This window comes from Phragmites australis, chromosome 6, assembly GCF_958298935.1.
Source record: "Phragmites australis chromosome 6, lpPhrAust1.1, whole genome shotgun sequence".
In the NCBI taxonomy this organism is placed as follows: Eukaryota; Viridiplantae; Streptophyta; class Magnoliopsida; order Poales; family Poaceae; genus Phragmites; species Phragmites australis.
The window spans coordinates 16,384,259-16,396,713 of NC_084926.1; the positions used below are offsets into that span (position 1 = coordinate 16,384,259).

The following is a 12,455-nucleotide window of genomic DNA, read 5'->3' on the forward strand; positions in this document are numbered from 1 at the left end:
AATACGATATAAATCAAATCTCATAAAAGTCTTTCTCAATCAAATCTTATAAAATTTCTTTCCCTCTCAGCCATCACTGCAGTACCGCACTGGAAACGGAAACGCTTCCTTGCATGACGCGAAGGCCACTGGTAACTGAAGCTTGGCTGCTTTCTAATGTTGACTCGCGTGTGGCAGCCGGGTGCCGTATCAGCTGGAGTAAACAGCCTTTCTATAGCACTGCGTGAATGTTAAGCCACTCGTAGTGTCCGGAGTAGTGGAGTGCCAAAAGGGGCTTATGGCTGTCTTGTCTGCCTTGACAAGTTGCACCACGTAGAATCACTGCAGGAGAGAATCACTGCAGACCTCTCACCATGCCCGTGCAAGTCTGGTGGCGCCACCCGTATTAAGTGCGTTTGGATGTGTCCATGCCCCGGCCGCCCCCATATATCGCGCTCCAACAAAGCCACGGCCGAACAAGCCAAAGGCAAAAGGATAGAGGAGGAGGAGGAGGAGGAAGCAAAAGGATAGAAGGCAGAGCCGAAGCCAAAGACGATGGAGGGCGCGCCATGCAACGTCGAGCCGCGACGCCGCCTGCGGTGGCGGGGGCTCGGTCGCCGGCGCAGGAAGGTCCTGGTCGTCCGGCTCGGCGGCGGTGGCAGGGGAATCCTGCGGCGGCTCCGGCTGCGGTGGCTCCGGCGCGCGGCCCGCAGGCTGGCCGCGATCTACATGGCGGCGCTGGTGGGCCCGCCTGGCGCGTCGTCGTCGTCGACGTGCCCGCCGTGGATCGGCCTGGAGCCGTGCTTCGCCACGCCGTTCGTGGCCAGCACCTGGCCGTGCTGGTGAAGCGCCGGCGCCGCCGTGCCAGGCTCTCAGGCGGCGGCGGCGGCGGAGCAGGTGACCAAGGACGTACGACTCTCCTGGAGACATGAGAACGTGCGGCTTTGGTGCAACAACCAGTCAAGAGCTAGCAGTAGTGATATCCATGGCGTCCGCATCAGTTGCATGCATACAAGAGTACGAGACACCCTTCTTTTAATTATCAGTAGTTCTTCTTCTTGTTCCTCCCCCACCCCACCCCCCACCCCCGCTTCTTTTTTTCTTTTGTTTTAGAAGCAAAGAAAAGGTAATAACAATCTAATGTGTTCTTCATTTCTAATTCCCCTTTTGACCATCGGCGATCTGTGGGTTCACTAGCTCCTTCTCTGTTTCTTGAATCGAAGTATTGCCCGTTCGTTTTCCTTAGAAAGATCTACTGCTAGCTCGTGTGTGTGTCTATATATATATAATCTCAAAATCAGGCGATCATCAGTAGGGGGACCAAAAAATCAACCCAAAATGGAAGGAGCAAGAGGACAAGCAGGGCATTGTCGTAAGTAAAACCACAGATATTTATCAGGGTTATTGATAAACGGGATTTTCGAATTTATCATAATTCTATTGAGATAGACAAATTTTCAAGTTAAATTTAGAAAAAACAACTCAATTTATCTAAAAAATAACCCTATTATCCCTATACTATTTAACATAAAAACTATATATAATAATATAGAGATAAGATAGTATCACTGATTTAAAGATATAACGTTAGTAGTATACCGGTATGCTACTAAAGAAAAAAAAAGATTGATAAAGAAATTTACCGGATTCAACTGTTAAAACAGAAATATCGGAATCGTATCGCTGATAATTTTTTCCTGAACCTAAGTCAAATAAAAAAAATAAACTAAATAAATCATCGGTCGGTCCGTTGAGCATAGATGAGGTGCTGCAACGTCGATCCGTCCCTGCCTCTTGCACATCTAATATAGCATACTCCAGTTATCTGGATGATTTCTCATTTGAATCGTACGATTCTCTTACTCGACCATGTGAACACGTCAGAGTTAGGATTGTAGGGTTAGGGACCAGGATTGCTGGAGCTTCGTTGTCCGACGGGCTTAGAAAAAGGGTTCGAGAGAGAGAGGTAGGCCAGACGGTGGTGGGGAGAGAGACAGCGAGAGACGCTAGCCGCGGGCGACGGGAGACAATCGGTGGGCTAGGTCGGGGCGGGGACGTCTGAGTCGACGGGTTAGCATGGCGGGGGCGGATCCGGTGGCGAGGATGGTGCTGGGGACGGTCGGAGGAGGGCGGGAGCTAGGGGAGCAGGCGAGTGCAGACGGGGAAGGCGGGAGCTGTTTGGAGGTTAAAGATGATATCGGATCATTCGATCACAAGATCTAACGGCAGATAATTCGTATGAGGAGAGTTTTTTTTTTTCTGGATGGGCCATAGACAGCTCCTAAAGATATGTAACTGAATCCTTGGAGACAAAAAGAATATCGCGAATCCTGAGCGAGCGAGAGCTGCTGCTGCTGCTCCCGACGATGCTTCATCCAGCACGGTAAAATCATCATCGCTTCAATCACCCATGTGTTCGTCGTCGGTCGTTCCAAGGAAGCCCGTCTACGGTGGTTTTAGCAGCACGCGAAAACTGGGAATTTTGCATCCCCAAAATCATACAGAGGAAAATGCTAAGAATGCCGTTCATTAAATCGGGAAAACAGGGAGATTGTCGAGGTGCTGTAGCAAACGCTGAGGAGAGAGAAATGGCTGAATTCCTGCAGTGTCTTTAGCAGCACGCGTAGATTGAAAAAATACGCGTCCGTGCTATCGGCACGGGTTTCAAGCACCAGATAACAGCAGGGTTACTGCAAGAACAAGGCACCGCACATCAGCTGGAGAGTCGTGGCCATGCCTGATGCCTTATAATTCCACGTGCTATCTATCCTGCACATCGATCTCCCCATAGATTCAGACTTCCGCAATCCGTAGTCTCTGAAGGGCATATAAAAGGAGGTTTCTTTTTGTCACAAAGGCCTTAGGATCTGAACCTAACCCACTGGTAGAATGTGTAACGATCTGACGAAAAGGAGTAGACCAGTTAGTGCCCATGACCGTGAGCATTCCGATTGGGTCTGCATTCCAAGGATGCAGGGAGCAGTATGCGAAGGATTCTGACATCTCACCCCAACTCTGCCCGGCAAAGACGATGGCCTCCGTAGGTGGTGGTCTGACTCCAATTATGGGGCAAGTGGCTTACTGAACTTTTGCAGGCAGCACCACATATAAATGATCTGATCTGATGCCTGAATGCCACTTGATAGCTTGGTTTCACCAAAGCATGCTACTTGCGTGTATCTTCGTGACCAGCATTCAAATCGTTTCATTTCCCCTGAAACCAGCACATTATTTTCAACATGAGAAAGAAAGAACGGGGCAAAATGATAAAAATATACAGAGGCACCCAGTCGAAGGAAGAACTATTCCAACAAATCACTCTCAGAAACCGTCCTCAGTAACCCCTTCGCGGACAGAATCTTCCCCCTCAAATTTATACAGGACACAGAGAAAACACTCAATCTGCGCAACAACAAGACCCAAGCCCATAGCAGTGCTGTAAACAGGGTTGTAATTATAAAAAAAAGTATTCATTTGTTCAAAAGATTGGAAAACATGTTTATATAGTTGCCGAATGGGATTGGGCCTTATGCTACGGTCATTGAATTAATCATGCTTAAATGCAGATGAGGTCGCAATCAAGGAACCGATCAATTACTTTTTACAGGTGAAGCTTTTCAATCCAACGCCAATCATGGCACAATCTAATAAGGTCTCTGCTTCCATTAGTTGAAGCCGCCAAAGAAAAACTTGCGGCTTCAATGGAAAGAGCTGCCGGTCAATGGGATGCTAATCGAAGTCTAGGAACTCCATGCTTTTTCTCATTGATCCCTTAGACCATTTCTAAAGGAGTCCCTTCGGGGACGAGAATCTCTTCGCGAAGGGTTTCGTTCCATTTAGGGATGAAAACGGACGGAAACGGTCGGGAAAACCCTCTAATCATTTTCATTTTCACATTTTCTCAGTCGGACGAAAACGAAAACGGGATAGACGGGAACGGAAACGGTCGGGACATAATCGGATGATCGAAAACGAACTAATCCGATAGGGAAAATGGCGGTATCGGTCGGGATTCGAAAAACACAACGAAATTCGAATGAACACTTTCTAAAATCATCATTTTATTTTTATCACAGTGACTAGGACACTTCCTAATATTTTATTTTCGTCAAAATGACACTCAATATCGCAACATTTCATTTTCATCACAATGACACTTCTTGAGGCTGGACAATGACAAAGCTCACTTGCTCTGGACAAAGCACACAGCAGCACAAAGCACACAGCAGCACAAAGCACACAGCAGTACAGCACAATTGCACAAAGCTCAGTACAGCACAATTGCACAAAGCTCACTTGCTCAGTTGCTCTGGACTTCTGGAGCGCGGTCACCACGGAGTCGGACGCCACAGAGCCGGACGCCACAGAGGCGGACGCCACGGAGGCAGAGCGATGGCGGGGCGGGCCGGCGACTGGCGGTCGGACGCCGCCGAGCTCCTGGCGGGCGGCAGGGCGGCGGCTGGCGCGGAAGCCACGGAGGCGCAGCGTTGGCGGGGCGGGCCGGCGGCTGGCCGGCGGACGTCGCCGAGCTCCTGGCGTGCGACGGGCCGGCTGCTGGCGTGGACGCCGTCGAGTGCGGTCGGGCGGAGTTGCAGCGGGTGCTGGCGGGCGCGGGCGGGTGGAGTGGCGGCGGATGCTGGCGAGCAGCGGGCGCTGGACGGCTGGAACCTGGAGCGCGCGGCCTGGCTGGCGGGCTGGCGGCAGCGCTGGAGGGCACAAAGCGCAGTAGCGTGGGGGTCTGGGGGAGTTGCCGAGTTGGGGAACCGGCGGCTGGCAGCTGGGGCGTGGGGGGCTGGGATTGGGAGCCTGGGAAGGGATGACCGACCGGATGGAAAATGATAGCAGGCCGGCAGACCGTAGATGGGCCTTCGTGGGCTAGGGTTGATGTATTCGGGCCTTATCCCGCGAAGGAAAAATGGGATGAAAACGGTAATATCCCGAATAAAAACGGGAAAATAACAAAACGGACTATCTCAAACCGTTTTCGGTACCGTTTTCGCAAGAGCTATACCATTTTCATCCCGTTTCCGAATAAGACCCGAAAATACGAAAACGATCGGAAAAAAATGGGATACGGCACCGGGACGGGACGGGATTTTCCCGTTCCGTTTTCATCCCTAGTTCCATTCAACGTTCTAACAGTTTCCTATAATGGTTCTTATCACGAATACATTCTCAAAGCTATTCCCTAAAGAATAAGATTCTTTCTTCTTTTCTTTCACGAATCCTTTTAAAGGAAAGCTATTAAAGATTAGAGAAGATAAAGGGACGAGAATAAAAAAGAAAATCATAAAAAGAACGAAATTAAAAAAATATAGTTAGAAATAGTCTTAAAATGTCTAGCGTCCTTTTCTACTTTCTCGGCCTGCGTGGAGGAAGGAGCAAAGTCTTAGCACAGGATCTGACAGCGCAGTATCCGAGAAGAGGTAATCAAGCTTAAGCATACAAAAAAGAATGTATAGGGCAGCACACTGTGCACTTCAAGAGACAATCAAGGGTTTCAGAACGAAGGTAGCATATTTGGTATATAACTAACTATACAGAATGGATACTGAGAAGCTCAACTGCTTCAAGTGGAACTGCAACTAAGGAAAGAACATCTTCTATCTTTATATTTATCATAAACCTAATAACAAAGTCATACACAGACACTAAAAAAAGAGCACAGGGTCCGACAGAACTACTATGCAAGATAGCTATGCATAGAAGATAAAGCGCCAATAGGAGACTGGGGCAAAAAAACAACTAAAAAATGAAAAAGAAAATATCTACGTTACACACTAAAAGCACATTCGAGAATTATAATTAGAGGAGTGGTTGGCCGTTGGCCTATCAAGGATTTTATTTGATGCAAACAAGAATTAGTAACGGGGCAAAATCAACTCAACTAATAGCTCTTCAAGTGTACTACTAGTTTAAAATAATTATGACAGATAGCATCACAATCCACAGCAAAGAGATAAGAACTAGCCGGCCTAGTGCAATTAATGCGTCAAAGGCCATTTCTCGCATATTGCAAATATATCAATTAACTCCCTATATCATGATTTCCTCTTTTCCAAACTATCAATTAATGATTGAGACCACTGCCCTGGCTAACATGGATCCTCAGGCTATCACAATAGCATTAGACTATCCCAACGCAGAATCTCTTTATAAAGTTATTTTTATTTTTTTAGTATTCCAACAATTTTTCTTCATGTTACTATCACGAAAGGATACACAAAATCATTACCTTCAAGACGGGTGTCGGTGACACAGGAACCAGGGGTCCCCGAGTTCAAGGCCAGAACAGCAGAGTGCCACGTGGCGCCCTCCCTCAGAGGATATCTCTCCGAGATCCGAGAAGACTAAGTTCCGGGAAGAGGGTGCTCAGGGCTACGAACAGTGGTCCTCGAGCACCGAAGTCCCCCGATGACCCAAGAAAAGCCAAGTTCCGGGAGAGAGTGCTCGGGGCCGTGAACAGTGGCCCCCGAGCACCCGAGTCCCCCGAGGACCCAAGAAAAGCCAAGTTCTGTGAGAGAGTGCTCGGGGCCGTGAACAGTGGCCCCCGAGTACTCGGTTCCCCGAGGATCCGAACAGTCAGTTCTGGGAGAGAGTGCTCGGGGTCATGAACAGCGACCCCCGAGCACTCGGTTCCCCGATGACCAAGAGAGGGCATATCCGGGAGAGTGCTCGGGGCTACGAACAGTAGCCCCCGAGCACTCACAGTTCCCCGAGGGCCTAAGAAGTCCTTCGCCGGTGGTCCCCACAGAGGCTCAACAGTGAGGTGTCAACTGGTGAGAGGCCCGATGCTGCATTTAAAGAGGGTGCATAGCCTGTCACTTTCAACCACTCCCCTCACGCCTGCTGTCAGTCCCTTCCACGGCTTGGTAGGGAGGCGTGGGGACATTTAATGCATGGGTCCCATCGCGCGTCATCCGGCGCACCTCGGGATAGCGTCGCAGAGCTCGAGGCACCCCGCCTGCCGCCCTGCTGTGTCAGGCTTGCTTTGACCGAGCGGGCACGTCGGGCTGCTCGGTGGCTGCCCGGTGGGCCCTCCCCACGGCGCCCATTGAAAAGCGGCATGATGATGAACAAGATCGGATGGGGGTGCATTTTCGACCCTCCCCGTCACCTCGCGCAGCAGCTCATGATAGTTACTTTCCATTTATGATGCCTTGAAACTCGTGCTGTCCTTTCTGGACACGCTACCGCCCCGATGGGTACATAAGGCGGGGCGGGCTCCCCGGAAGATAGAGGACAAGTCTAGAAGTCTCGAAGAACACAAGACACGGAACAGACAGAGAACGCACAAGACAGAGGCTTAGATCAACCGAAGAATAAGGAGCACGAAGCTCTAGACTCAGACAAATATTCTTGTAACCCAGCAGATCCTTAGTGAGATATTTTCATAGCATACACATAGGAGTAGGGTGTTACGCTCAGTGCGGTCTGAATCTGTCTAGAAATCCCCTGAGCATTTACTTCCTCCTGCATCCGATCATTCCATCTCTATCTGCATCTCATTTACTTCTATTTATTTCACCTACGAAGCGGGTTCAGAATCATCCCCCGGCCGAATATCAAAGAGAGTCCCTTCGGATCCTCGCTTGAGGAGTTCACTCTCTGACAATAAAATTCTCTTCTTTCCCTTCACGAATTCTTTCGAAGGAAAACTGTTGATGAGAGAATAAAAAAATGAGAACGAAAAGGAGAATCGAGAAGAAAACTAAATGAAGAGAATGTGATTAGAATGATCTTATAATCCAATAGTGTTTACATAGACTCTCGTGGATCAACTGCTAGGCCAAGAAGTAAAATAGTGAAGATTAACCAGTGAAAGGGATACGAAGAATAGACAATTAAAATAAGGAAATAACTGAATAGAGCAAGCGACTGACAAAAACTTTAAATATAACAATACTTGGGAACAGTATATCTTTCAAACATGAGTGTAAGAGCAGAAACACTTGCCCGTCTTATTTCTGCCTCTGTAACACATATCATGTGAGCAGGGAGTTCATCCTTTTCACGGTCCTGCTCAATTCAATACCGAAGACAAAACATGAATACAGACATGAATTCTGTCATGGTCATCTACTTGGCAAAAGTGGTCATTACCAATTCGCCAATTAAAACAACGTTCTCTCCATGGATGACATACAAACAAGGGAAACATCACAGTACAATGTTCTCTTCATGTATTGAGAAACCGTTGCTATCGGATGTAATGCAGCGATCTCTCGAAAGAACAATTACAAAAGAGGCATAATGTATAGAAAAAATTATTTATTCTTTATTCATCTGTGTTTACAATGAGCTGCTTCATATATATATATATATATATATATATATATATATATAAAATCAAGCAAAAAAAATATAATCAAACATTTTAAGAGATTAAAATAGACCTACATTCAATTGCAAACTCCAAATTTACTAACATTTGGAACCAAAGAGCAAAACAGAACCAGTTATTGAAAAGAAAGAACTTGGAAATTGACAGGTACAAGAAATGCTTGGCACCGAGCCGTGTTTTTAAAAATACAAGAATTCGGTAAGATTTTTGCCAGGAAAAAGAATAAATTCAATGAGAAAAGGGAAGTTTTTCTAGTGTACGAAATTCAGTTCGGATCGTGGAATTTCGACCTCGGCAGTATCTTCCAAAACAAATGAACAGTTGAAATACTAGCAACACACGATTTTTTTTTATTTTAACTTTTTTGAAACTAATATTTTAATACCAGCACGTGGGCATCTAAATTTTTAAGAACTAGCCCATTTTGTCACGCTAAAATGACTAACGTGACTCCCTAATATAGTCACACTATATTTATTAGCGTGATCAAAGTGACTACATTGACGGAAACCCCGGCGCCCGTAAGGGTTGAAGTGTCACTGCCGGATAACCAGTGTTTTCAACGATTTCAATTGTTCTTTTTTCTTTTTTTCTATTTGAATAGTAGGTTTGCCGTACTTTAAAATTCATGAAATTTTTTCTATATGTCCTATAATTCATGATGAATCCATTTTAAAAGGATTCACCTCAATACCCCATCTAGGTTTCGAAATAAAAAACTCCAAAAATGACTACTTTTAGAAATTCTAGCAATTTTTAAGGCCTCAAATAAATTCCCAAAAATCTGATAAAATTCACTAATATTCCTCTCATATGGCGTAATAATTTCTAAAATTATTTCCAACCCTAGGTTACTTGGTGAAAAAATGAGTTCGTTTGGAATGCTCCATTTATATGCATTTTTATCATTTCATACTATTTAGCCTTGTAAACGTCCTCTAAATAATTAGCAATTATGTTCGATTTTTCTCAAAACTTTGCCGGCGCTTAATGCAATATGTACCGGTCCTATTTGCAAACATGTGTGTGGTTCGGCTAAAACATATTCTCGGATAGTTCTAAATTTTTGAGGAATATTGGTGATTTTTCTCAGATTTTTGGGAATTTATTTGAGGCCATAAAAATTGTTAGAATTTCTAAAAGTAGTCATTTTTAGAGTTTTTTATTTCGAAATCTAGATGAGGTATTGAGGTGAATCCTTTTAAAAATGGATTCATAATGAATTATAGGACATACAGAAAAAGTTTCGTGAATTTTAGAGTATGATAACCTCACTATTCAAATAGAGAAAGCGGAGAGAACAATTGAAACCGCTGCAAACACTGTTTATCCGCTGAAAACACTGTTAGAATCCACGTGTAAAGACGCCGGGGTTTCCGCCAGCGTGGCCACTTTAGTCACACTAATAAATATGACGTGACTACATTGGAGAGTCACGCCAGGCACTTTGGCGTGATAAAAGAGGCTAGTTCTTGAAAATTTAGATGTGCACGTGCTGTTATTAAAATATTAGTTTCAAAAAAGATAAAATAAAAAAATTCGCAACACACAAGGGCACCGTAGGCAATCTTACTTCTTGTTTGTGTGAGATACATTGACAAAATAAAACCTTGTTATCTAGAAGTCTTTTATCTAATTAGAAACTGCTTAAGAGATTCATTTTGTTCACTTGGAAGACGTTCACTTTCAAGAGGTTGTTTTTATAAAGCCTAGCATCGAATTTATATCATATTCCAATATCCTCACCTCGCCTATTGATACGACGCTAATGATGTTTTTCCCTCTTTGACAAACATCACTATTTACCAATTTAAATTATCGTAACAAAAGAGTTCTTATTAAAAGGCAATCTGTAACTAGTACATGCAAGAATAGAGATGAGTTAATTTGGTCTCTGAAGTTTGCCGAGGCTCAGTTCGGTCCTTAAGACTATCTCCAATCATATTTTTTTATTTCATTGTCTTACTGATTCCCTTCTCTATTCCTATTCTCTTTAAAGTCATAGGGTGACTTCACCCCGAAATCCCGCCGTTAGCTTCCAATGCTCCAATCATACGGCTGCAAGACATTCGACCTCGGCCCACTTGCTCTCGTTCCTCCTAGAGACGAGACACTAGTCCAACCCTCCTCTCGGAGCCTCCCATCATTCGGATCCCCTCCGCCTCCGCTCCCGCCTCCCATCGGCGCACCAGATCCAGATCCCGTCGACCTCCCCTTAGCCCGGCTCCTCTCCGCCCCAATGTCAGATCGTGACGCTAGAGCTACCATTGGGGCACGCAGCGCGGCTAGCGATTAGCGAAGAAGGTGGAGTGCCGCGCCATCTTCCTCTTCGGCGCCGAGGGGAGGTCGCTCCACAACATCCAGGACCTCCTTGACACCGCGTGCCACACACTTGCCCCCTCAACCGCGACCGCATCGTGTAGCTAGGAACGAAGCTTTAACGATGAGCTACAGTCCTAGCTTCCCAGTCCCCATGGGCTAATTAGGGTTGTGTCATATGTTCTGGTGAACTACTACTACTACTCCATCTGTCAAATTGATTCTTCGTTGTCAAATTGTGGTTGTCAATTGGCTCATGTTTAGTTTGAACTTACCCCCTCTGTATGGTTCCATAGCTTTCGTGTAGTATTCGGATTCCTCGCCGAATAGAATTTAGTCATCCTTAAATTTAAGAGTAAACTTTCTCAATTAAAGAATATTTAGAACTTATGGGCAGTTTCTATACATTCAAAGACTCTTTTTCCAAATACATTCGTATACTTTAAGAATTAAAAAACCATGAAGAATTTGTATATATACAGATAATAGTATATGATAGTTTTATACTATTCTCATCGGCATTTTTTACACTGCAGGTCATACAAAATTGTTTGTTTCTCCTTGTACTCTGGTGAATGTACCCATATATTGCAGTTTCACAGTCATTGGAGGTGTCACCGGTGGTGCTGCAGCTGCTCGCGGTGGACTTCAGCTTTGCCGGGCCAGGACAAGGACACGACCTAGAGTATGTATATCCGTTACCACCTCTATTAGACGCTAAGGTTAATTATCTAGCTTTACCTTTTCCTTAGCTACTTATGTTGTATCTCTTAGCACCTATTTTTAGATGCTAAAGTGATTTAAAATATTTAATTTTGTTACTAAAATGAAGTTTAGCACCAGTAGTCAATCTTAGCGTTGATGCCATATATTCTAGTCTTAGCACTCATACCTACATCCTTTAGCACTGGTGGTAACTCATTTATCTCTCTATTAGCTTCTCCTTAGCACCAATAGATGTACATGCTCTTAGGCGAGACGAAGCCCAGGACCCCATGGCTGCCACCGTCGGTGGTGCCGCTGCCGTCGCATCATGTTGACTTACGCGCACATGGACCTATCGCTAGTCCAACAGTGTCTTCAGTTGCGGGCTTGCTCCCTGCTGCAATACTTGCTCGGTGAGGAACTGCTTGGTTCACCGATCACCTGGAAGATCACGAGCGAGCCACTGCGGAGGGATTGATTTCTTCAGACTCTCCGATGTCTTGCGAACCATGTTGTTGGGCCGAACTGGCACTTTAGGTTTCAGTGGGCTAGTTTGCTTCAGTCGTTTAGCCAGCGCATAGCACAGGAGCCACACGTTCGACGGTAGATGGAGCGGTGACTGTACGCTCGTGAAGTAGAGGATTCCAATCCCATGTGTACACTGGAGTCAGCCTCCAGGTAGGAGCGGGGTTCAATTTATCGTCAGTAACCACTAAGTTATTATAGTTACCGAATAATTTGATCTACACCGTATTCATTAACCGAGCGGTTATCGACCAAACTTAAATTCAAAAAAAATCGAAAAATTAACAAAATTTGACCGATTTTTATCTATTTCAACAAATTACTGTGCGGTTACCGCTGGCAGGCGGTTTTCAAGATCCAATGCATTTGTGAACCTTGGGTAGGAGATGCCCATTTTTCCCTGGTTAATACAGCATTGAGAAAAGAGAGGGGGAAAATAGTTTAGTTTTACACGTAAAAATAGAACGGTGGCCCGATTTCGTCCGACTTTTGCTGGCTCGGCAGGCAGGCCTATGCACAGATTTAGACCTGAAACAAAGCCGTCTTTTTTGCCCGCCATGGCCGGGTTGAAGTGAAGGTTAGT

At 45.5% G+C, this 12,455-nt stretch overlaps 1 protein-coding gene across 1 annotated transcript; it reads left to right on the top strand.

Annotated features, from left to right (window-relative positions):
- The first annotated feature begins 297 nt into the window (after window positions 1-297).
- Window positions 298-1,213, top strand: LOC133920509 (uncharacterized). Its single transcript, XM_062365123.1, has one exon. It carries the CDS (start codon window positions 535-537, stop codon window positions 823-825), a length of 291 nt encoding a protein of 96 aa, XP_062221107.1. The 5' UTR covers window positions 298-534; the 3' UTR covers window positions 826-1,213.
- The last annotated feature ends 11,242 nt before the right edge of the window (window positions 1,214-12,455 follow it).

Bases quoted from the DNA above. Each gene is read 5' to 3' on its own strand.
- LOC133920509 (XM_062365123.1), top strand. From the start codon at position 535: ATGGAGGGCGCGCCATGCAACGTCGAGCCGCGACGCCGCCTGCGGTGG.